We start from the raw sequence: 24,746 nt of genomic DNA, 5'->3' as shown, positions 1-24,746 counted from the left end.
GTGTCTCATGGTGAATTTGACATTTTGAAAGTGAGTGGAGTAAACTACTTTTTTATTATTATCATAATTATTATTATTATATGTGCTATTCACTGCCAATCACTGCCCCCAAATAATTACCAGCCACAGGGTAAAGCGTGACACAGGATACCGCCGCCCTTGTTAGGATTGAGGCATGTTGCACAGCGGATATGTTACGGACACATCCGCCATTTTTGAAAATCTGCGATATCTAGACACCAAACATTTCTTTTTAATAGTTACCACTTCCACATTCTTAAAGCCCATTAAACACCTTGGAAATTTATTTGAATGCACACAAAAATGCAGGGGTAAAATACACGACTAATGTACCCGTGGTATACCACGAGAGGAAAACATCTTAAAAAGCTGCGATATTGCTGGAGAACACCAGAGTAGATTTACGATGACGCTCACTTGTCGGCATGTAAGCGGAGCAGCTTGAACCCTCCCGATCACCCCTTTGGGTGAGGGGGGTGGCGGCGTTTGTTTTGCGTCACTTTGACGGCTGCACTCTAAAGGGGCCACGGGCGTCGGGTATCGAGTGATAAAAACGAGGCCCCGTGTCCCATGAGTCGGCACTTTTGTGCCGACATGCAGGAGTTCAAAACAAAGCGATCTGGGTTGCTTCGGTTTTGTTTTATGGCTTGACCCACGTGCTTGTGGGTTGACCCACGCGGCATTTGACATTTGGTTCTCTCATGGGTTGATACTTTGTGAGTTGAACCCCTGTCGATTGTCTCAAGGGTCTTTCGACACGTAGTAATCCGTGCGTTGAGCCATGACGAGTTTGACCTTTGCCCCTTTGTGGGTTGACCGATGACACTTGATTCTTAGCGCCTTGGACTCGTGATACTTTTCCACCCATGATTTTTCGTGAATTGACCAAAGTTGATTCGCCTCATCGGTTGGTGTCAAAAATGGCGTGCCGCATTTATCCTCGCTCGCTTGACATCTCGTGCTCTGACTCATCCCATCAGATCAGAGGCTCAATTTTTCTCAACGACACCACCGGTCGCCTATTCAGCGAGCTCGATGGGCCGCGAAAGTTGTCCGAGCGGGACACGTTACAAAGACCCCGTCGGCCGCCTACCTCCGTTCCGTCCGGGCCTCGGCGGCTCACTTCAGAGGTCATGAGATAATGAGGACTCAACCAGGAGCTCCTCGGTTTTGTGTTCTCCACCACGCCACAAAGACAACTGAGCACTCAGCGCCTGCCAAAGTACCCCAAAATCGGTTTCCCGGAACCAAACCAAATCCATCACAGCCAACCCACACCGTGACCCATATCTACTGGCTGGATCCCATCCGAGGGAGGGATTCCCCAACTTTTTTTCCCCCCACATCTTTGAGGGGACGTGACAGAGTGCAGGTCCCCGTGGTGGCAGCGCTTAATTGACGCTTGTCCTGCCTCCTTTGTCCCACGGTGCCATCTAATTGAGACGATTGGCTCGACCCAAACGTGGTATTTGAATGATGGACTGATTCCCGGGGGAGCACTGTGGTCCAGGTTGACACGGTTTCTCTCGGGGTATCCAAGTTCAATCCTCGAGAGCCTCTATTTTTCAGCCTCATGGTTCGCAGAATCCCCGCCGCGGTGGTCGGCAGCCACATGCTCACTCGATTTTCCTTCCTTCAGACGGAGAAGGACAGACGAGACCAAATTACAGGATGGAGGATAAACATGTCGTGTAAAAATACACACGGCAGCCAGCAGGTTCATCAGGCCGCGACGGGGGTGAGGCTGTTTTTAGATCGTATCTTCTGGAGGATAATCTCATCCTCTTCATTTGTGGCTCCTCTGGAAGGGAAGGGCCATACTTTGATGCGTGTATATATATATTTAAATATAAATACGCATCACTTGTTTTGGAAAATGCAGCGTGAAGCCAAAAGAATGAGAAAGATATTTATTTTTGTGTTCTATGACGCCAAGATCTCGAGATGGCTTGAGAACAGAACAATTGAAATGTTGTGTTAGGAACAATGGGAGAAGTCCAGTCAGTATTTACAGAGTTCTTTGTTGTCACCATTCCGCCATTGATCGACGTATAACCACGATCGACATCGATGTCAATCGAGCAGGTTCGCTCATGGGACTAAGCTTTAGATTACTAGCTTGCTTTTTTTTCTTCATACAAAAGAACAAAAGCAATGAAGGAGGGAGTTCGGTGTACACACACGTTCTTTGTCCCGACAGAGCAGGATATTGCAGAAGCATGCTGACTAGCTTAAAGCTTAACAATGGAAGCTTCTCAATGTTTGTACTGAAGAAAAGTCAAACATGAGCGAGGAATAAACAGAACAAGTGAAGGTTTTAGACACTTTGGGAACCTTTTGGATGTCAATATGCGTCTTTGTGCCTACTAGTTAATGGTGTTTGGTTTTTGGATGTGACTACATCCTGGTTCATTGGCCTATGAGGGAAGGGCCATACCGGGGGGGGGGCATTTTGATGTTAATGACAAAAAAGAGAAAACTTTAAACATGAATAAACATGTTCAAACAAACATGAATCTTTAAACATGAAATGATGAAAATATTTTCTCTCCATTTTCTTGCTACTTCCTGGTTCGCAGAAGATTAACATATTGGAATAAGATCAATCCTGTTTCCATACATTAATACAGTAGTACGATCCGACTACTGTAAAAATAATTTCTTTGAACAAAAGTGATCAAAAATACCGTATGTACTTTCTGGATGATGGGCATGGACATCTTCCCAGGCCTTAGTCTTCATTGAGGCGTGAATGCGGGTGTGCTGTACGTCAGTGGGCATGAAAGTACTTCACGTGTAATTTGGTCCTTGAATGTAAAACCTTTGTGTGTTTATAAGACGTATGGTATGTACGGTATGCGGTTTTCACCGCGTAGGTTGATTGTTTTAAAAACAAAGCCCAAGTGTCTCTGGCCGCGCCATAAATCACAATCAGTCAAACTGTTTTTTTTCACGTTTTTTTACGAATGAACGGTGAAAGACGATTACATTGTCCCTGGACAAAAACACGTATGTTATGTTCATTCAAAATTTCATTTTTGAAGGCCCTGAAATGTTGGCCACGGAAAGCCTTTAGTAGATACTTGTCATGGTAGCATTGTGCTTCTTTGGTAATGACAATCGTGATCTGTACGTTATGAATAACAATGGCGGCCTTTGACTTGTCAACATGACGTTAATGGCGTGTGACGGCGGCACAGCTTTTTTTTTTTTTGCACGCGTTCTCATGGCCACAAAAGGGGGCTGCATGTCAGCGCGACCAAACACTGGCGGCGCTAAATAATGTCAGCCAGAGCATTGCACATGAGCTCATCAAAGACCCCCCCCCTCCCCTCCTGCTTCAAAGCCAACAATGGAGGCCCGACTTGTTCTGTCTGATGCCACCGACCACTTTCAAGCGCCGCCGGGCCCACAGGAAGCCAGTCATCCGGGTAGCAGAGTGCGAGGGAGTGCGAAGTTGGGGCGGGCGGCGCTGAGGGGGGTTGGCACTCCCGGGTGTATGCGGTGCGGGGCGGTGGGGCTCTTGTCTCGCAATTTTCCGCCCTGATTGGAGTGAATGAGCGAGTATTCTGTGGCTCAGCTGAGTGCCACCGACTAGTTGGCGAAGCAGTTTGAGAAGATGTGACATCACCTTGATACTTTGATGCATGGTGACAAAAATTGATTTTGTTTAACATACGACTGACTTTCTACTAAAACATTCATTTCATACAATTATTTGATGTTTTTGAAAAGACCATACTGAGAATATTGTCAAGATGGCTGTCGATGACTTTGTATACAAAACCACGGCTGAAGATGATTATTTACAACATGTTTTTGACTCCTGCCACACGGGCCCCGCCAAAACATCAAAACCATGCAATTTTCATCATGGAGTCCACCCTGCGATACCGCATCGTCTGGTATGCGGGACAAATTTCGGAGAAAACATTTAGCACTCCTCGACAGACGAGGAAAGTATCATTTTGTTTATGGAGGAATGCCGTCGGTAATTCAGACGTTCCAAGTCGGCAGAATTTAGAAATACATTGTTGGAACGTGATAAAAAATTAAGACAATAAATTATGCGGTCTTTGATGTTTATGAAGAGTCAGATATTTGGTTCATTGAAGGAAACATTGTTTTCAAATGATTATGAAAAGAAAAACTTTAGCTTAATTAAAAGCTAAATTGTCTTTGTTCTCCAAACAAATACAATATTGCCATTGAAATCTATTATTGTTAGGTTCATTGAATAAATCATGTTCAATAAAAATTGCAATTGACCTTATTGAAGATTAACTCTTTTTTTTTTTATGGTGTTTGATCATCTCTACCAGGTTTTTAGAATCCCTAACCAGATTGCGTGGACCTCATCACTTGTTGCAGTCGACTACCATCTGGCGGTTGGAGATGGTACTACAAGAACTGTAACATTCAAGGCGCTTAACAGTACGAAAAGCATAGCTACCTTCTGTTGCAGTGACGTCACACTTTCGGACTTGGTCATAAAGAAATCCGTGACTTTGGATGATGCACACTCGCCCCTCGGTGCTTTAGTGTGATTGGCTGAATTGATGTGTGCCTGCACGTTGTTGGCACCTTTATTTGCAACATGGCTGCCTTATACGTTAAACACACATCACGACCCTGACGTAAAAATTCCTCCATAAAATTGCATTTTCGTTTTGGCATTGATTGTTTACACTCGCTTGCAAGGCAAGCACTCGCCTACTACCTCCTCATATACACGCACACAATCAGCAAGCTGGCTAGATTTAAATCCAACTTCGAAAAAAAAAAAAAAAAAAAAAAAAGACTTCGAGGGCACTTCCTGTTTTATGGGAAAGAAGAGGAAATAAAGGTGACGTCATGCAACAGCAACAGTTAACTGCCGACCTCGGACGCGTCATTGCCAAGTCAATGCGTTGAACAGTTTAAGTCAAGTACCCAGTTGTTCACTGGCAGGTAAAAGTGGTATGTATGTTTTACTTTTGTATGTTTTGTAAATCTAAGTTTATATATGTTTATGTCTCACCAGTTCTACGGTGTGGCTGTGATCTCAAAACAAATTAAGAACAAAGTCAACTTTTGAATGAAAGAATTCTTGTCTCCGATCTGGCACAGATAGCTAGCAAGCGAGAGAGACGCAATCCTGCGTAGTTGACGACCATTCCCGTCGCCCGTCGTGAGATTGCCTAGTGACGACGCTCAGTTGGTCGGTACTGATGTCCTCCATTTTGTTGCATTGTTTTCCAGACGTCCGACGCAGAGACGCTTCTTTCTTCAGTTTGACTTTGGGATTTTTGTTTTTTTGGAGGAGTGCGCCGGCCGGCCCCGATGCCGCCGCCCCGTTGCGTGCGCCGCTGCGGCGGTGCCGCCACGCAGGTACTGGTGGTGTTTGCGCTGACGTTCTGCGTGGCGCTTCCAGCCGTCTGCCACCGCCTGCTGCACTCGTACTACTTTGTGCGCTCGGCCTACCTGGACGACATGAACTCGGATGCCTTGCGCCAGAGTCTGCAACGCGGTCAGGACGCTCTACTGTTCTGGCAAAAGGCGCCCTCAACCGCCACCACCGAGCCTCCCAGGCATCCCGAGCTGCTGGTTACCGTGGTGACGACGCGGCGACCTGAGGCTCTCCCTTACCACTACCTTCTGCAGGTGACGCGGCAGCTGAGTAGTCTCCAGGGTGACTGCGGGGAGCGGCCCTGCGCCCAGGTGCGTTGCCGCACGAATGCGCCCGCCGTTCGGGTCGCCAGTGGCGCCCACCCGCCCGCGTGTGCTGCTTTCCGTTGTAGTCAGCCATTCCTGGAACTTGATTTTTGTCTGTCAGCACAAATTCGGAGGATGAAAGCCATGTCAAACAAATTTCCCGCCCGCGGCAGGTGGTGCTGTGCGACGTGGAGAGCGGGCCGGACGCCAATGAAGACGCCGTACTACTGGAGCGCCACTTCCGCGTGATCCGCCCGCCGGCCGGCCGCCAGCCCAACAATACCTTTGAGCGCGAGAAACGCGACTACGTGTTCTGCCTGCGCCGCGCCTTCCAGCTGGCGCTGCCCCGGAACATGTTGGTCCTGGAGGATGACGCCCTGCCTCATCCGGACTTCTTCCATGTAGCGAAGGATCTCCTGAGGCGGCGCTTTGCCTCGCGCTCGCTCTACATCAAGCTCTTCCACCCCGAGCGGCTGCAGCACTACTGGAACCCGGAACCTTACCGTATCCTGGAGTGGTTTGGTCTAGGTCTGCTGGGCGCCACTCTGCTGCTGCAGCTCCTGACCATCTGGAACCCGTGCCGCTGGTCCCTGCGCATGTCGGCCCGCCACCTGGCGCTCCTGGCCGTGTACGTGATGGCGGGCGCTGAGCTGCTGGGCCGCCACTACCTGCTGGAGCTGCGCCGACTGTCCCCGCAGCTGTACGCCGTGTCGCCCGCTACAAATTGCTGCACGCCCGCCATGTTGTACCCGGGCAACACCTCGCTAAGGGTAGCCGACTACCTGGACCGAGCCTTCTGCTTCCGGGGCAATGCCAAGGACACGGTTCTCTACCAGACCCTCCGCAACACGCCCGGAGAACGCGCGCACAGCGTGGAACCCAACTTGGTCACTCACATCGGGGCCTTTTCCTCCATCAGGCCCAAATCGGGCAGACCCAAACTGCTTTGAGCGGGGTGCGTTACCGGGCACCTCCACTGGAGTCACAGTGTCAGGCCTGGGTGTCAGTCAAGCATGGCCTGGGAGCTTCTGATTCAGTCGCAGTGCTTTCCATTTGGTGGCGTGCTGCAAATGTCCTTTTCAATCTGTGCCTTGCTCGACCGACTCTGCCTTATTTTTGCCCTTCAAATGCGTGAAATGACGCTGCGATTTGTCTCCAGTCCAGTAGGGGCTGCTCACCAAGCTCCAATCATATTTGTATTTCATTGAAAATCATTAAACAAGGTCGAAAGCGCCAAACAGCTGTGTTGCAAAGTGATGCACTTTTATCGTCCCGGGCTGCTGTGCTATTCAGCCATGATTCACAACCTTCCCAAATATGATCCTGCTTAATTTGTCATGATGATCCATCGGTGTCACCTTGGACCCGATATGGAGTTACAGCTCAAAACGTATCAAGAGACACAAAGCATCTATCTATGTTGACCAGTCTGTATTGTCCACAGAGAAAAGAACGGGCCATCTATGTCTTTGGAAAGACATTGAGCTGATATGATAGATGATAAATAGTTTAGCTTCATCGTCTTGTATCAGATGTCCTTCAAAATCAAGAGGGATCTTATCCCTGACAAGAATAACAGTGTTGAACAATATGACTGAAAAAAAGGGTGGGGGGGGTTGCCATCACACTCCCCCAATGATGGTTATTTTATGTCCCTTCAATATTATGGATCCCCGCTGTTTGCCAGGAGGCGTCTTCGCCCCTAAAAATAACATCTTTGTTTCAAGGTGCACAGCCCATTAGCGACAAGAAGAAAAGTCAATTAAAACGCTGATTAAAAATTCTCCCCGGGATGTCAAGCGCAGGCGACATTTTGTTTTGTAACTTGGTCTAACTAAATAAATTATTTTTCGGAGCTTCTCTAACTCTTTTTGCCAACATGCGTTTGACGTTCGCCTTGTGTGAGAAAAGTTACGTTATTTACTTTTACTATTAACAGTGGTTAACTTCTGTTTATGGCCGTTTGTTAGAAGTAGACCGACAGATAAAGTTTCAAGAGCCTTCGCCATAAAAAAAACGCAAGTCGGCCATTTTGTTGAAAGGGAGACATTTTAGCAGTATTTTAAGGAAAACCATATCATTCTTGATGAAATCTTAAACAATACACAATAACGCTTTCAAATGAGTATTTATCCTTGTATTATTGCCACCTAGCAAAATAAAAATATCTGTGCATGCAAAACATTTAGCATGTATGCAAACACAATGACGTAATTCACATTCAAAGTTGATTTCTAAATTAGCAGCAAAACATGCTTCTGACAATAATCATAGGCACCATTATGAGCAGGACGTAATGAGGACTTGTAGCTTGCTTCAGCTTAGCTCCACACTGGCTAATAGCTAGCATTGCTATGTAAACTCACAAAGGGCATGCGGTTGTTTGGATATCGATTGATTGATATATCAATATCCAAAGCCAGTTTTATTTACCCCAATAAAATTTGTTAGGGATGATTAGACCCATAACAATGTCTGAAATACTCGGCAGACGGACGACATTAAATTGTGAAAGATTTCAGCTATCATTGCGTGCGGGTGCAGCAAAACAACATCTGGTGACCAACCATAAAAGGCAAAAATAACACAGCGCCCCCTGGAATCATTTCATGATTCAGCACTTATAGTTTGAAACAAACAGGTCGCTGGCTCTTTTAGTTTGTGGAGATCATTTTGTCCAGTTCCATATCTTAGCTTGTTTTATCTAAATAAAGAGCAAGTCGTTTCTGAAACATCTGCCGAGTGTTAAGTATAAAGACTAAAAAATTGCTACTAGCTGCCCTTAATCGCAAGATTCTCAGTCTCCCTCACTTTTACGCTAAGGCTTAACAGAACAACCAATATATGACTATCACGTTTGCTACTTAGTCTCCACCGTTTAGCTTTCCATCAATCACGAGGTGTTTCTCCCCTATTAATATGCACTCAGTGCATGCTGATCTAAGCAAAGGAGCGAGTCGGCTGACGGAAAACCAGTGTCTGAGCTTCTAGCTGACAGAACACGGGTCGTCCTTGCAGGGTTTCATGTCTCCCTGCAGCAGCAGGGTCATGACAGCTTTTGTCAGGTAGCTGGAGGTGCCCCTCCGGCCCACAGGCGGCGTATTGTAGAAGGCCTGTATGTCGTCCTAAAAAGATGTCGGGGAGGAACATGCTGAGGTTTTGGAAAAATTCGAGGGAGTGGAAGGCTTCCTACCTGCTTCTTGACGTCTTCCGAGCGACTGCGATCCCGTTGGAAGTCGGCAAAGGCTTCCTTCACCAGACTGTCCAGGTCCACTTTGTCAGCAAAGTCCACTTCTGGGTTTCTCTCCAGCACAATGGACACCACCATCAGCAGCTGCTCACACAAATACACCATAATAATTAATTGGGAAATGAAGTTAAATTGTCCATACATATTTTTAATAGATTTTTAGCCACAGTATCTTTTTCAATTTTTCAAAGAAAATTAAACAAAAGCTAATCATACAAAATTAATTATACTCTATTGCAGTGATTTACTTATAAATTTACATATTAAAACAGTTTTCATTTATCTCACAGCGGAAAATATTTTTAATTTGAAAAAAATTAATAAAATAAAAAAGGGAATTAATATTGCATCAAAAACATTATTAAGTCAAGCCATTAAGTCGTTTACCTCCACGATGATCTGTCTGAATTCAGGCAGGTCGATGCCCTTCAGCGTGTCCTCCACCAGCAGAGAAAAATTCATCTCATACATGGTCATGTCAGACAGCGTCGGTTGCTACAAAAATATATGAAAATATAACAACTGATCAACCTTTGGTCCAAGTACTCCACCGCAAAGATGCCTTACAGCACCACTATCAAGTCTATCCAGCAGGTACCTGGGGGAGGTGGGTCCCTCCCACCAGAATCCCATTGGGAGTCCTCTCCAGAATCTGCCAAACCCGGTCGTAAAATCCTAGAGGGGTTCTGTTCAGAGAGCCGTCGATCTGCCGGCGGTGGAGCCAAGATCTGCGGGAGGCAAAACCGAGCCGAGTTGAGGAAATTGTCTACCCGGGTTGACGAGGATTCGATAAAATCACTAAGAAAAAAAACACTGATATTCCCTAAAGCGTTTCGGCAGATAGGGGTAGATGAATGTGTTAAAAATCGATAACGAATAATTAAAATTGGAGAGGATTACGCAATGAGGTTTCAGATAAGGAACAGCACGGATGACGGCTACGTTTGAGTACCTGCCCGTGTGCTGAGGTTGCAGCACATCCAATAGGAGCTGCTTGATATCACTTGGAGAAAGCTGGTAGATGTCCTGGGGGCGCATGTCTCCCGCCCGGATTTTCAGCTCCTGTTTCATTGCTTGGACAATCCACCTGTGGACATCACGCATGAGGAAGTAGCAGTGAACGGGGAGAAGAGAAAGTCCCGGCATTTACTAGCGTTTCTGCATTGCCATGACTGCCATCTAGTGGTGAACGCTGCTATTACAACAAAAACTGCTCAACTGCAGAAAAAGGTTTTTCAATTATTAATCTCCACTCATCACATTTTGAAAGACTATCTGGTGATAAAAATCTTGTTGATGCTTGGAGTACCGACTTCAACCCGTAGAAGAGATCATAGAACCAACCCCACTCGGATCTTGAGCATGCCGCGGAAGAGCTCGGGGCTGTTGGAGATGATCCACCCGATGTGGATGACCAACTCCTGCTGCAGGACAGCCTCACGCTCGCCCCCTGGTGGACAACACTTGCTGTAGATGATACCCTGGATGACGCTGGGAGACAGCGGGTTGGAAATCACTTCCTCCTCATGGCCAAACACGCCGAGGGTCACCTGGGGGAAAAAACCCGCCTGGAATTAGAAAGGTCTCCAGATATCCGGGGATGGTGGGGTTGGTCATGCCACGTACATGCAGCCATCTCCATTCTCCATACATTATGGATTTGTAACGACTCGCTGAATCATCAACCTTCAACTTTACCGACAGCAACTCAGAACTGTTCTTTTAGTGCAATCATCAGTCTTGAAGAACTTTTGCGATGAGTTGTCAATAGAGGACTTAATATCAAAACTTTAGAGAGTTTTTGAATAAACAGAATATAACGAAAACCTGGTCCTGATCAAAACTAAGAGAAGGCATCCCCAAATTTGCAAGTAGGCTGTGTCAAGGCAATCTATATGCAGATGCACACCTTGAGCTACTTGAGCATAATGAAAGGCTAAAAGTGTTCGCGCAGCTATGAAAAAAAAGAAAGTAAAACGAAAAATGAGGCTAGATAAGCGAGGCGCTCCAAAAGAGGAGGCTAATCTGTAAGGAACACTTGGGACGGAACGGTGGAAGCACTCTCGAAGGGGTCATGAGAGGATCAGCGGGCACGTACACGGCCATGAGACGTGATGAATAGCGAGTGCACATGCGGTGACCAGTACTTCCCGCAGGAGGAAACGGCACGAGGAGCTCCAACGTGACTTCAGTTTTTTGTTCTTTTTTTCTCAGTGAACATTAAAATGAACAATAGGATAATCATTGAGCCAATCAGTCATTGTTGTGGTATTATGGCCACGCCGGGGAAAACAATGTGTGAGAATAAAATTGGATGAAAATTTAAAAAAATTAAAATAAAATATGAATGTATTATTTAATAAAATTAAAAGAAACAAAAATAAAAAAAACGTTGAAAAAAACAGAATACAATATAGTACAAATTGACAAATTAATGCATATATATATAAACCAAAATTAAAACAAATCAAATTAATAATAATAAAAAATAAATGTAGAAAACTGGAAGACAGAATACAGCCCTAAATATATCACATATCTCAAGATGTTTTTTTAGGGGAATTAAATTTGGAAAATGTTTGACATTTAGTCAGAAAAATCCAGAAAGATTTCCCCCCCAGGATCTCCCTGGTGCCCACGTGTCCACTTACCTGCTTGCCATGCACTAAAACACTAGTAATACTGGGAGCAAGGCTGTCCACCAGCTTAGTTAACAGACTGGCGGCAAGACGGACAACGGACCTAGTGGGCGAAAAGACATTGGACGTCAGACAAACAACGCAGCTCCCGATCTTGCATTAGAGGATCTTACAAGCCAGGTGCGAACAATTTGCCATGGAAAATATACATCTACGTGGAAGTTAGCTAACATAACACTCCAAAACAGCAGGGGGCAGTAGATTGACAAACCCCTGTGCTTAAACTAAAATACAACTTGAATGAAAATTACTATCATTGATGCAGTAGGACCTTTTTAACGTTCGCCCCTGTGGCAACTAATTTCAAAATCTTGTCCAGTCTCCTTATTTACCTCCTGAAAAAAATCAACTAAGAGACAAATGGAGAAAATATCCTTTTCAGCCTCGCTGAAAACGTAATGAATGACTAACAGTCAACCGGCATTTTCTAATTATTCATGTAAGGCAGATTTTTTTCTTAATAATCCGTATTTTAATGTTCACTCATTATATTTGTAAAATTCAGAGTGCCTCCTCTTGCCTGCCTCCGAGGGTGGAAAGCAGCGCACGTTGCCACTGGCAACCGCGGAGCAGAAGCCATCGTCACAGAAAAAATTAAATCATTTCAATAATAAGCTAGGATGAATGCCGAGTGTGTGTTTGTGTGTCGGTATTCAGCACGGGAACACGAAAAGCGCTCAGATGAATAAGAAGCAACAGAGCCGCGGCGTTTTATGAGGCATGATGTGGTGTCAATCCGCCGACACTTTGTTGGCCAACCTATTTCAAGCTTCACTTGCTGGCCAATGTTAGGGAAATGAGAAAGTAAATTGAACCCGGAGCGCTGATACCATTTCCAAGCAGGGCTAGGGAGGAGGGGTGAAAAAAACAGCCTGGGGGCTTTCTCCTGCCCTTTTCTCTTTGGCGTAATCACATCTCGCTGCTGTGTGTGCAAATATGCCCTCAGCCAATTAATACAAAACAGTCGATGGTGTAAAGTTGTCGTTGTCAGTCGGACGACAACACACAGATACGCACGCGCACACAATGATACACCAGCGAGCGTGGACACACATTTGCACACGTCTATTGGGTGAGTAAGGTCAGTATGGTTTGGAATTGAATATGATGTACAGTGGAACCTCTAAGGAAGAACGTAGGTGAAATTCACAATATGACAGAATTTGGACGTTTTGAGCACAGGAAAGTAAACTCGGATCAAATCCCAAATTCAGGAGGAACGGTGGACCAGTTCTAGATTGTCAGCAGGGTCCTTGAGGAGAGGTGACCATGTCACTCTGTGAGTTTTGTGGGGGTATAAGATACTAGAACCTCTGATACAGGCCATTAATTCCTTGTATGACCAAAGTCTGAGATTGGCCCGGTTAGTTGGATTTGTTTCCAGTGAGGGTAGAACTGGTCACTGATTCTGTTCATGACATTGATAGAAATAATTTGGGGAAAAAAACGAAGACGAAGACTTTAGAGGTTCCCTGGTACTTGTTCCAAAAGTCTTCTCCTTCTAAAGTCCAAATCCCCATCGTTTAGCGTCAAAAGGTGCCACGGCTTTGTGATGGGTAATGAGGTGAAACCAAGCTAGCTAGCTAGCTAGCAAGTGCGTTCAGCCAAACTCACATAGGCATGACTCTACTTTCGTAACATGGCCAATTCATGGGCACGGGCAATTTTGAACCTAGCTTGTTAGCCCGGCGGTAAGCAAGCCGCTAACGGCTAACATGCAGACTCCGCATTTTCTGGCGGAACCCGTTACCTGCTTGCCCTTCACAAGTATGGAGGTAATGTGAGGCGCGATAGAGCTGGCCAACTTCTTGGTGATGGCGGCGGCATCGCGCACCGCCTGCCTGCGCGCCGTTAAACAAAACAACCCGTTAAATGTACGTTTGTGCGTATGCCGGTGTGTTTGTGTGCGCGCGTGCATGCGTGTCAACATCAGACCAAAGTTTCCGGGTGCCGGCTTGTCGGTAGATCCTCTCCAGCTCTTCCATCAGGTTCTCTGCAAGTTAAACACAAACCAGTGAAGAGAAAAAATAAATGCCTCCGCAAATAAATTCCATTTCTCTGAAGCTATCTTACCGTCCTTGGTGAGAAACTGCGATCCTTCCCTCCTCAGCAGGATTCCGGCGAGTTGAGCCTGGCTGGCCAAACAATCGCAATCCTGGACGATGGCAAAATACAGTTAATCCATATTGTGTGTACAAGGATACAAAAGCACATTTTTACCAACTCGTGAAAAGCTGCCATGAAATTGAAATGAGGCGTCTCGCATGACGATAATGGATAATAGTGCGTATCGCCTCATTTCCATGGGAATTAAATGAGGAATATGCATGAAATGGGGAGAAGATAAACAAGGCATTCTCATGCACGACGGCGAGCGAGTCGCTCTCAACTTTTTGCTCGCTTCCACTTTCAAGGACACTTCATTAGGTACGTGCTATCCAATACAATTGTATCCATTCCAACAAACCACGGGGGGATTCTGGACTCACATGGAATTTCTGGAGGATCTCGTCGGTGGGCTTGTTCAGCCACTCGTCCACGCTGATCTCGGGCTGCTGCTCCAAGTCGGACGCGTTGGGCGTGCTCGTCTGTCGCTTGACTTTGGAGTGTTTGGGAAGTTCAAGCTCCTCGAAGCTCTTGAACTCTGGGATCCTTTTTTTTAGGGGTTAATCACAAATGTTACGTGCAACTAAGGTCAGCTAGCATACGGTGCGAGATTGGTTCTTACTCGGCCTCGTTGACACGCAGGAAGTCCAGTTGCTCCACCACGGCGCCTGAGATCAGCGTCTGGGTGACACATGCATCATCTCAATATCATCAACTTTATCCTCTTCCTCTGCTATCATCCTCATCTGGAGCTTGAGACGACGCACAAACCTGAAGTCTGTCCACATGAACTTTGACCCCTCCGACGTGGCCCTTCTTGAATGATGCCAGCATGTCCAGAACCGGGTTGAAGCGACTTCCCCTAAAGAGATGACAATAAACCGTCTTTGGATTGTTGCACGAAAAAAAGTCAAATTCCTTGACGTTGACAAATAGATGTTATTTTCTTGCAAGGAATACGGTAAAAGATTGTGGATGATATATTTACTTGATGTTGTCCTCGTGGATGAGCACCAAGAAAAGAGGTCGTCCTTGCATCTTCCAACACTGCTTGATGAACTGGAGTGCGTTCTGCAACACGACAATAACATTTGGAAGAATATTTTCTCATCATGGTGGAGTAAACAAGACGTTTGAGTCCGACAAAGACAGAAATTATTGTCATGATATTGCAAATATTTTCCTGGAAAAATATATTTCTTCTAAAACCAATACAATTTATTTCTCAAAAATATATGTAAAAATGTGGGAAAAATGACTTCTATTTTTTCTCAACAATGAATTATTTAAAAAAAAAAAAAATTCTATTCTCTTTCTATTTATTCTAAAACCAATACAATTTATTTCTCAAATATACATAAAAATGTTGGGAAAATTACTATTCTATTTTTCTCAACAATGAATATTTTTTTTAAATATCAAGGGTCTAAGAAAGAAGATTTGGAATAATGATACAATAAATGACATCCAAGCTGTGATATTATTTCTGCTGTTAGCTAGCTGTTAATCAGAAAATGATGGCTGTCATCAGTTTAGTTGACAATTTGATGTGCGCCGTTATTCTTGATGTGATCGTAACCGTTTTACGGCAAGCCTGTCCTTTAAATAAAGGTTTAGGAGCAGTTAGCCCACGATAAACCTTTCACATTTTTACCATTTTGACCTTCTATGAGAGCCGGGGAGAAGGCCAAGCATGAAAGTTTGTCGGATTACATCAGTGTCCATACCTTAATGTCATCAATCAGCAGCATGACATCCTGAGAAAGGTAAAAGTCGCTCAGATCAAAGACGATGGGGTAGCACACCACCGTCTTGCCCAGGATGCGATAAATCTGCAACGCACAGAATAAGACGGATACTTGCATGGAATCGCATATATATTAGTGTGGACGGCGTATAAAATCCGTCATCAATCTTACGATGGAGCCAACCCGTGGGATAACATATTCACACCCACACACACAACGAACACATCACGCAGGCACACTGACACAAAATGATGATGTTAATGCAGGGAGTCGTCCGCCCTCCCTCCATAAATGTAACATTATGATATTGTTTTTTGCGCTGAGTCGGTGGGGGGCGAGTCGAGATTCATAAGCAGGACGGCGGACGAATTGCGGTTCATTTTCGGAGGCAGGCGTGCGATAATCTTGTGTATTATCTGTTGCGAGTACTCTTAAGTCCTATTGAATCTTTTTTCATAACAATATGACAACAAAATCCATTTGACTTATTTTTCTTAATTTTGCAAAAATGTATAAAAAAAATTTTGGGGAAAAAACAACAACATGATTTTATCCCTGAATAATTATTATAAAATATAAATATAATAATTATTCTATTTTCTATTTATAAATTGAATAATTATTCTGATCATATTTCAACATTTTTATACTTAATTTTTCACATATAATTATTTACCTAAAAACCATACCTTTTTTAATAATTATTCTATTTTCTATTATGAAATATAAATATAACAATTATTCTGGTCATATTTCAACATTTCTATACTTGATTTTCACATATAATTATTTACCTAAAAACCATACCTTTTTTTCAAAGCTACCTTAAAGGGAGAGTTTGTAATTTGAAAGAACACTTTGTCATATTTGTTGAAACCGAATTAATTCAACCTACACTAACATTGTGAAATGAATTAATAATGTTGCGGGCCGCATGGGTTCACCCAGCTGCAGCCTCCGAGCGCCCGCCGACGCGGCTGAGTGAATACAAGTGAGCATGTGAATGTACCTTGGAGGTCCCGATGCAGCCCACGGGTCGATCCGGACGGCCACTCAGGCCCAGCTTGTCGTTGACTGCCAGGAAGCGGTACGCCTGCAGGAAGACACGTAAAACCCATTGGAATAAACACAAGTGGTGGTCGGGAGAAGTCATCCGGTCCCCAGCCGAGAAATTCCCGTTGCTGCGGAAATTACCTTCGCGCAAGCAGCACGGCCACCCACCGCTATTGTCATTATCATGAATGCTTATGAGATGTGGCGCTAATGAAAAGGTCCCTGCCACGCCATTAGCGGCGTCCTTAGCGGACCCCCGCGGAGCTTAAAGAGCAGCAGCAGTATGTTGATACGTGGGATAGTGATGCAGGCGTTGTGCCAATTCGTTTTGCTGTCCGAGCTGGGCTTCTGGGCCAGCTCCGGCAGTCGACATACATTTTCGACAACCGTAACCTCTCGACTAAGTGCATCAGCAATTACAAGGCTCCTTTGCAAAAGGGCAAAGAAGAAGACCAAGGTGGTGGGCCTTCTACTTCAACGTGACTACGAAGCGTTTAAAGACGATGCCGAGATGAGCAACGACCCGTGTTTCCGCTCTGCTGCCAAAAGCCTCTTTTGTATCATGGGGCTGTCACGTTAGAAGATGCAAAGAGAATTGAGTTGGACATTGATTCTGACCCCTCCCGCCTCTTCCTCGCCACCACCTTCAGCTCAGCTCAGAGGTGTGAAATCCTCACCTGCTACGTGAGCAGAATACATCAGCCCAGCAGCTTTCTTGCCCTTGAGATCAATTTGGAATGTTACACTTGAAGGACACCAAGAAGAAATAAACAACTGAGAATGTGGTTGCACAAGTGTGCACACCCTCTTGGAAACGATCATGTGACTGGGTTCAGAATAAGGTCGCCAAAATATCTCCCTTTACGATGCACATGTTAACATTGAATTGGCCCCTGCAGTTCACCAAGTCAGTCAATAGGTGGTGCTGTGCTCCTCTGGTGCAACTCCTGTGCAAAACGCACGGGCTAAAAGGTTGTTCCAATTAAAATAAAACACACAAGTAAGTAAAGAGCAGGGCAGTGCATTAGAAAAAAGAAAGAGGCAGCTGCTCATTGAGGATGAAGCAGAATTGCAAATGCATCTGAACACACACACACGCACACACAAGGAGGTGAGGACAACCCGACTCGGCTCCCATGTGGAGAATGCCAATGAGGCAGCTGGTCTACATTGATTTTGATTCACCTGAGTGCATGACATCACAAGAGTTGAGTCGTAAGTAGAAGTATTTTCTAGATGATGATGTCTACAAAAAAAGGTTGTACGGAGCAATGGAAAGGGATCTCTGTGTTCTATACTGGCACCCACTCGTGATCACAAACTTACAATTGATTAGGTAAGGTCTGTGCGCTTGGCTAGGTGTACATAGAGGAGAAGAACCTGGAGGTAGGTCGGTAGCTTGGTAAGCTAAGGTAGGTTAGGAGTGTAGCGGAAAAGCCATACACAATGTCTATAACCCTCATTAAGTCTGACTGTGGATGTTCTCATGTACGTTCCCCCACATGTTCTCCTGTGTGTTCCTCTGTTTTTCACGCTATGCTCCACTGAAGCTTTCATCCGTTCAGAAGGATTACACAAGAGGCAGGCTGAAGCTCAGGAAAAGTCCATTAAGCGGCAGGCAGAAAATCGAAAAGTGTCTTTACAGTTATCCACTCTACAAAGTGCTCTTTTAATTTGTAGTCTGCACTAAATCCCGCCGCTTGCTCTGTGATTCCCGCTCCGCCACCCCCCACCCTCGGGCGGGTAAACAACGCACAAGCGGAGTAAACTTCACACCAAAAGGTGTTGAAGGATGCAGAGGAAATGTGACAAAGTGGCAAAGACGCCCAGTTTGCCTGTGATGCTTTTCTTCATCATCATCATCGTCATCATTGGATCGTTAACTTCACTTTCTGCCGAATCATCTCTGAACGCTTTTGCTCCTAATAAGGACTCTGTGAGATTATTGATCATACGCCGCAGAAGATGTATGGATCCAAATGCAGTCTTCTTCGTACCGACTATATACCGTATGAACGCATGCATGCAGATAATTACTATATCAGGGTTTCATGACATCAGATATTTTAATAATCGTGAAGTGATCGTTGGATTTGATTGGACTGAACGAGCGGTTGATCGGCAGTAGGCAAAATGGCGTTGGCAGCTTGGCGATGTCTGCAATTGAGTGCTGCCAGGCTCACATTTGCTCCAATTCTACACATGATATTTTTTCCAGGTAGAGCATCAAAGTATGACATCGAAATGACGGAGACGGGTCGGGGCCATTATGCTGATCAATAGTGGTTAAGTATGGCAGCGCGGAGGGGGATCAATGGCGTGGAGCTGACGGTGTTTCTTTGATGGATGTGACAATCAAGATGAGGAAAGGCTGCTGACATGCAATCTGACTGATTGCGGCATTGATTAGCGCCGCAGCGGTGTCGACGCTATTTTTTTTTAGAACTCCTCCAATTACCGTAAACACAAAGCAAACGGGAAGTAGCTTAGCAACGCTAACTTGCTAGTAGCACTTGACAACAGAAGGCAATCACTCACATGTTTACCACTCAAGTCCCAAAGACATGTTTGCCTTGACTTGCTGAGATGAGAATGGAAAAAAACTTCATTACACACAAGACGTTTGATCAAGATCTGACCTTGTCAAGTGGAGGTCGTTACGTTTTTATGGGTTCACGACAAAAAAAAAAGCCTTGCAAAATTCTGAGCGCTCAGGCTGACCTCTCAAGTTTGATGCGAAGATTCTGTGAAATCTAATGTTTTGGTCATAATCGCTCAAATCTGCTGCGTTCAGGAATAAGTGTGTGTATGCGTACATTACCTTGACCAGTTCCTGCTGAGGCCAGATTTGGATGGGCTCCACCTGCTGTGGTGTCTGCGTCTGAATACCGTATGTGTTCAGGAACACCTGCAGTCTACACACAAATGCAAAAGATTTAAAAAATGGATGTATCAAATCATCTTTGCACAACATGCTCACTTAAGATTTTAAATGTACCTCTGGCTCTCAGCTATCAGTGACACATGGACCACAACATCATTCTCTATGGGGCCCTGTAAGGGACAAAAAAGTTCATTAAGTTCATAGAAAGCTGGGGTGCTTCATTGGTCAGGTAAAGTAAATATTTCACTTTCCAACTATTCAAGCTTTCTGACCCTGCGTGAAAAAGTACTAGCCCGCTAAACCTAATAATGGGTTCGGCCAGCCTCGAAAAATCTCATCTCAATCTTGCTTTGAACTTTAAACCCTTGTTTTGAAGCTATTTCGAAAGCCTAACCTTAAGCCTAGCTTGAAATGCCAACTTCATAGCGTAGAGCTCATATAAATGTGCTAGCAGACATCTCACTGCTAGCGTTTCAATTATTTTCACCTCAAATCTATTTTCTGTTACGATTCCTGTCGAGCGGTGTTAGACGAAAGCCAGTCACACAACCGAACCTATTGGCATAAATCTTCAATCATTGAAAGATTTGGAACGGAAAAGTTTGCGTTGAGCACGTCTCTGTTTCAAGGTCACGATGCCTCCCAGTGTGTGAGCGTGGAATCACAAAGGAATAAAAAAAAAAAAGACTTTCACACAAAAGTTAAAGCAGGAGAAGGCAGCCTCATTCCTCCCCACCCCCTCTCTCCATCTCCGTGTGAAATGAAATATAATCCCCCTGCCTTTCATGCCCCCGCCGGCGGCGAGCCGGTGCCGAGAGATTGGTATTTTTGATGAGGGCATTTGAACGTGTCGCAGGTTTAACGTCAAAGAAATGATAAGTCATGGATGGCGGGACGGCAGGTGGAGGAGCGGCCGGGGATGTGTTCAAGGGGTCGCAGGATGAGATTGTGTAGTTGTAGAGTCGGTAAAAGACGGACAGAGGAGGAATATTATCCCGCCCTTGAGAAGCTTTGATGGCGAGGCAACAACAGAGAACACACACTATGTATTCATAGAAAAGATCCATGTTTTCCAAGACGTATTCATAGAATATCCTGCGGTGAGACAAAATGATGAGGCCTGATCGGTCCTTAAAAAAACAATTCTGAATAATTACAATGATTGTCTCACCTTGGAAGCCCGGCTCAATACTGCAATTGTAAAACCAAATGCTGAAATTGAATTTTTTGTTTTTTCCCGATTATTTTCAATGGGAAAGTGATTTAAATTGAAGCACTGCGATTTTCCCGCACTGTACATGTGTGATAGCTGGATTAACTGAGGCTACCATAGGCTGCCTCCTAGCATATACTGTCCATCCCATAATCGTCGGCCGTGATGCACCTCCACGCCGGAGGGCAGTGATGCAAGTGCAGCAGGTTGAAATGTTTTCTACCTGCCGAGGCGTTTTCGGCCCCCGCATCACTGCAGTGGAAGGGCGGTAACCATGACGACGTTGCGGGTAGTCTCAGGTGCGTGATGGAAAAGAAGCAAGGTGGGCCAAAATCAATCAGATTCGGAAAATCCACGATTTGGAAGGAAACAAATGCAGCAGGTGAATGCCAAATGTCGAGATGCATCTGGCGTTATTGAAAACGTGTGACTGGAATACGGAAATAAGCGGGACACGCTACATAATGTATATTTTGTCAAAGCAACTTTTTGCTCCGATCTGGCAATGATTTGATAGCAGGGATTCTGATATTTGGCAGAATGAAATTAGAAGAATTAATTAATTGACTATGACTTTTTTTTTATGGTTGTGTAGCACAATAAAGTTCAGAGTATCAACAAGCTGTTTCTTCTTTTTGTCATTAAACTTCACAATATCAGCTTTCGAGATGCGACGTCGACTGTCGATCTGCAGTTTTTCCCCTTTTTTTTTGGCGTTTAAATATCTTCCGACATCTGTTATAAATTTTGAAGAAATAAAAAACAGCCAAGAAATCACAAGTACAATACAGAATAAGGCTATAACATAAAAAGTGGAAAAGGCAGTGTTTCTTTCCTGAGGGAGAAATAAAAAGCAGGTATCAATTTGAGCTATGGGATGTATTACAAGGAAGTCCACAATCGGAGAAAATAGGGTGTTATATGTTGTCAGGCATCTCGAAATAAAATTGGCCGTCACATTGAATCGGTAATCATCAGTGGCGAGGAAGAGCTTTCCCTAGTTTTGCAGCGCTATTATTTTCAACGCCATTTTAGATGCCATTTATGTGATGTGCCAACGCTGTCAACGTGTTATTTACAACACGCTGTGACGGCGAGCGTACAAATGAAGACGACTACTCCGTCACGTGTGATCGCTTCATTTCCTCACAGCGGCCTTTTTATGCGCCACTCGCATTGATGCCCCTCAAGCTAAATGGACTGGAACACAGCACACTGGGGTACACACGCGCACACACACGCAGGTCATCTTTCGTGCTGATGCATCCGCCGTGTTATATAACGAGACATCGTGACACCAACTGGGTAATATTGTTGCGGCCCTAAAAAACGTGCTAGCTAGCGAGTCAATTGTTGAGGTTCACATCTGGGACCCCTTACATCAAACTCAGACTATCCGTGTTTGCCATTCGTAAAAAAAATGCATAATAGTACGTACACATATGTAATGAGAATTCATCACCCTTGTCCTGCCCAACATTTACACACCTTCAATGGCGTCCAATCAGGCGCCGTCAGCATCTTGCTTGACCCGATTTTCCTCTCTCACAAGAGGCGCTAAGCGGCCCGGGACGGATCCATTTATCTCACTCAGATAATTCATCGAGCGGCCGTTCTGTGTGTGTGTGTGTATGTGTGTGTGTGTGTGTGGGGGGGGGGGGGGGGGGGGGGGGGGCGACGGCGTTGCTGCTTGCTCATGTGGAGGAATTTAACGCCATCCATTTAATACTGCATGAGCACTCGCCCGTTTGGCTCACTGGAATAACGCGCCAACCCTTCATCTCCCTTCTAATCTTACCTATGTAGTACATTACGGATATATCTGCTGTGTCAGCATATTTGAAATGGCGACATAAAAAAACTGCAAAAAGTCTACCGTTGGAAAAAAACTGTCTTCTGTTATAATATTGTAAATATATTATAATATTTTTTATTTTTTTCTATTTCTTTTATTATAAAATATATTTTTTTAAAATGCGATGTTTTTTTCCATGTTTTTTTTTTATCTTATTATAAAATACATTTTTATTATAAAATATTATTTTAAAAAAGTTTCCATTTGATTTTTTTGGTGATATATTTTTTTTCTTGCAAGCAATGACAATGAGATCATTGAGGCTGACCTGGTTGGAGTAGCGCATGCTGACATTGCGTTGGTCTTGGCGAGGAACATGGCGATGGATGGGGTCGATGTCCTTGGGGCTGATCAGTTCATCAACTGGGATCCACATGTGGTCATGGACACGCATACGCAGCAATTTCACAGACAAAAAAAATGAAATTAAAAACCTTGGACAATATCTGCTAAGACTTCAGCAAAAAGTGAATTGTCTGTATCTCACCAAGCAGCTTGGCTATGTTGTAGAGCGCTTGTCCCCAAAGGAAGAGCTTGCTGTCTCGCCCGGAGTTGCTCGGGAAGCGCTTCTGGCTGCCGCGCTTGCTTTGCTCCGCTTCCACAAAGTCCGCCGGCACGTAGTAGTACTTGGGCACCACAGCATGACCTGGCGTGAAAAACCAATCACTGAGTCATCACAACGGCCAAAAAGATCCCGCCGCTCATTGTCTTGCCTTCAAAAGACTCAAAGATGATTGGCTGAAGCAGGTCCTGGTATTCTTTCACCTGAGCCTGGTTTCCTCGAAACACCCCTGCAACAAACACGCAAATATTCAAATGGATGTTTTTACGCTTTTCCCACTGACAAGATAATATGTCAGCGTCTAAATATCAGATTGTCTATCAGCTCGATTAAAACGAAATGCCAGTGGAGTCGAGAAATACTGATTCTTTAAATGACATTTCAAAACTTTTTTTATTTCACTTGCACTAAATTTCACACCTTGTTAAGTTCACGATATTCCGACATACAAAAAGAGCGTCGCTGGGCTCAAGCTCCGGCCGGGTTCCCTGCGAGCCAATGTGAGGAGGCTTACCGTCAATCATCATGAAGATGAAGAATATGGGAAACTCGCACTCGATCCCATCAAAGAGCTGTCGGGAGAGAGAAAGGAAAAAAAAAGAAAGGATGGGAGTAAGGTTTTATTGCTTTTCAATTTTAGCGAGGTGAGAGGGGCCACTTTCAAGCGGCTGACAGTTGAACTTTGGTAGGATGAGATGAGTATTTACCGTAAAAGGATCAAGGTAGAAAACATACTTTATTTTATAGGGTTAACAGTTTATATAGATGTAATACTTTTTTTTCCCTTCGAAATTCTTCGCACAACAGGCGAAAATGTCAATGTGAAAACAGAATGTCCAATAACACGGTGAGCTGCATTCATGTCTTCAAAGCGCCGACTCGCCGCTTGGTCTAATGTGACTTCCTGGCGTGAAGGTGCCGCCACGCGTGTCGTTTAAATGTGTTTGCGTGGTGATAAGCCGCCGCGGAGGACGTAGGAGGTTGCGAGAGGAGACGTGAAAAGATGAAGAAAGAGAAGGTGACGAGAGGAGATAGTAGAGCCAAGCTCGAGACCGACGTCCGTGGAGGTCTTTGGATTTTCTTTTTTTTTTGCACTTGAACGACTCGTCTGACAACTTATCAAGTCTTGGTTTGGGACGACCTTGTTTCAACCCGTGATTTGGTTTTGAAGCCTAAGGTAGGGTTTCGAAAGAGGCCTTCAAACAAGGGGTAAGGTTTCAAATTCGGGTCTCAATTTCAAGTGAGTCATTCACATTTGTGTTGCAATGCTAATTCAACTACAACATACAAAACAAGCGCACTACCTTCATTTCAGCAGATTTGTAGTATCGGCGCTCCTTGTCTTCGTTGGAGGTACGGTATCCGTCGCGGAGGAAACGCTTGAAGCCGTATTTGCCACGCAGCTTGCGGACGATCTTATCCAGTGTCTGGCTGTAGAGTGCGTCGTCGTCCACGGCGAAGGCAGGGTAGCTGATGGTCGGAAGTAAGGCTGCATCTGTGTTCTACCAAAAAATAATAATAATAATAAATAAACAAATTAATTAATTAACTAGAAAAAATTATATATATAAATATTTTATATATATATACTTTTTTTCTTCTTTTTTTATATATTTTTCCTAAATGTAGAGGTGTCACCAAATTATTACACGACAAGTTGT

General features: G+C 44.6%; 2 protein-coding genes across 4 annotated transcripts in view; one reads left to right on the top strand and one right to left on the bottom strand.

Moving 5' to 3' along the window:
• Positions 1-5,319: 5,319 nt before the first annotated feature.
• LOC119120020 (post-GPI attachment to proteins factor 4-like) lies at positions 5,320-7,523 on the top strand. The gene is made up of 2 exons (XM_037246600.1): positions 5,320-5,721; positions 5,889-7,523. The coding sequence occupies exons 1-2, from the start codon at positions 5,344-5,346 to the stop codon at positions 6,663-6,665; spliced, it is 1,155 nt and encodes a 384-aa protein (XP_037102495.1). The 5' UTR covers positions 5,320-5,343; the 3' UTR covers positions 6,666-7,523.
• Positions 7,524-7,776: 253 nt separating this feature from the next.
• Positions 7,777-24,746, bottom strand: part of phkb (phosphorylase kinase, beta) — a 28,323-nt gene continuing 11,353 nt past the window's right edge. For 2 of the 3 annotated variants that reach the window (XM_037246529.1, XM_037246531.1), the window contains 22 exons: positions 24,390-24,587; positions 23,600-23,657; positions 23,237-23,314; positions 23,011-23,169; positions 22,792-22,886; positions 19,570-19,625; positions 19,393-19,486; positions 16,528-16,611; positions 15,498-15,602; positions 14,759-14,841; positions 14,542-14,632; positions 14,393-14,451; positions 14,154-14,316; positions 13,738-13,819; positions 13,600-13,657; positions 13,415-13,505; positions 10,310-10,515; positions 9,918-10,052; positions 9,564-9,693; positions 9,353-9,460; positions 8,909-9,049; positions 7,777-8,840 (listed from right to left, as the gene is read on the bottom strand). In XM_037246529.1, the coding sequence (XP_037102424.1) occupies positions 8,703-8,840; positions 8,909-9,049; positions 9,353-9,460; positions 9,564-9,693; positions 9,918-10,052; positions 10,310-10,515; positions 13,415-13,505; positions 13,600-13,657; positions 13,738-13,819; positions 14,154-14,316; positions 14,393-14,451; positions 14,542-14,632; positions 14,759-14,841; positions 15,498-15,602; positions 16,528-16,611; positions 19,393-19,486; positions 19,570-19,625; positions 22,792-22,886; positions 23,011-23,169; positions 23,237-23,314; positions 23,600-23,657; positions 24,390-24,587 (2,412 nt within the window). In that variant the 3' untranslated portion in view covers positions 7,777-8,702. Of the gene's footprint in view, positions 8,841-8,908; positions 9,050-9,352; positions 9,461-9,563; positions 9,694-9,917; positions 10,053-10,309; positions 10,516-11,616; positions 11,708-13,414; positions 13,506-13,599; positions 13,658-13,737; positions 13,820-14,153; positions 14,317-14,392; positions 14,452-14,541; positions 14,633-14,758; positions 14,842-15,497; positions 15,603-16,527; positions 16,612-19,392; positions 19,487-19,569; positions 19,626-22,791; positions 22,887-23,010; positions 23,170-23,236; positions 23,315-23,599; positions 23,658-24,389; positions 24,588-24,746 lie in introns of all 3 variants that reach the window. The other variant, XM_037246530.1, reaches the window with a different exon arrangement.

Source organism: Syngnathus acus, chromosome 3 (assembly GCF_901709675.1).
Source record: "Syngnathus acus chromosome 3, fSynAcu1.2, whole genome shotgun sequence".
Lineage (NCBI taxonomy): Eukaryota > Metazoa > Chordata > Actinopteri > Syngnathiformes > Syngnathidae > Syngnathus > Syngnathus acus.
The sequence above is the reverse complement of the archived record's forward strand: the minus strand, read 5'-3'. Positions and strand labels throughout refer to the sequence as shown.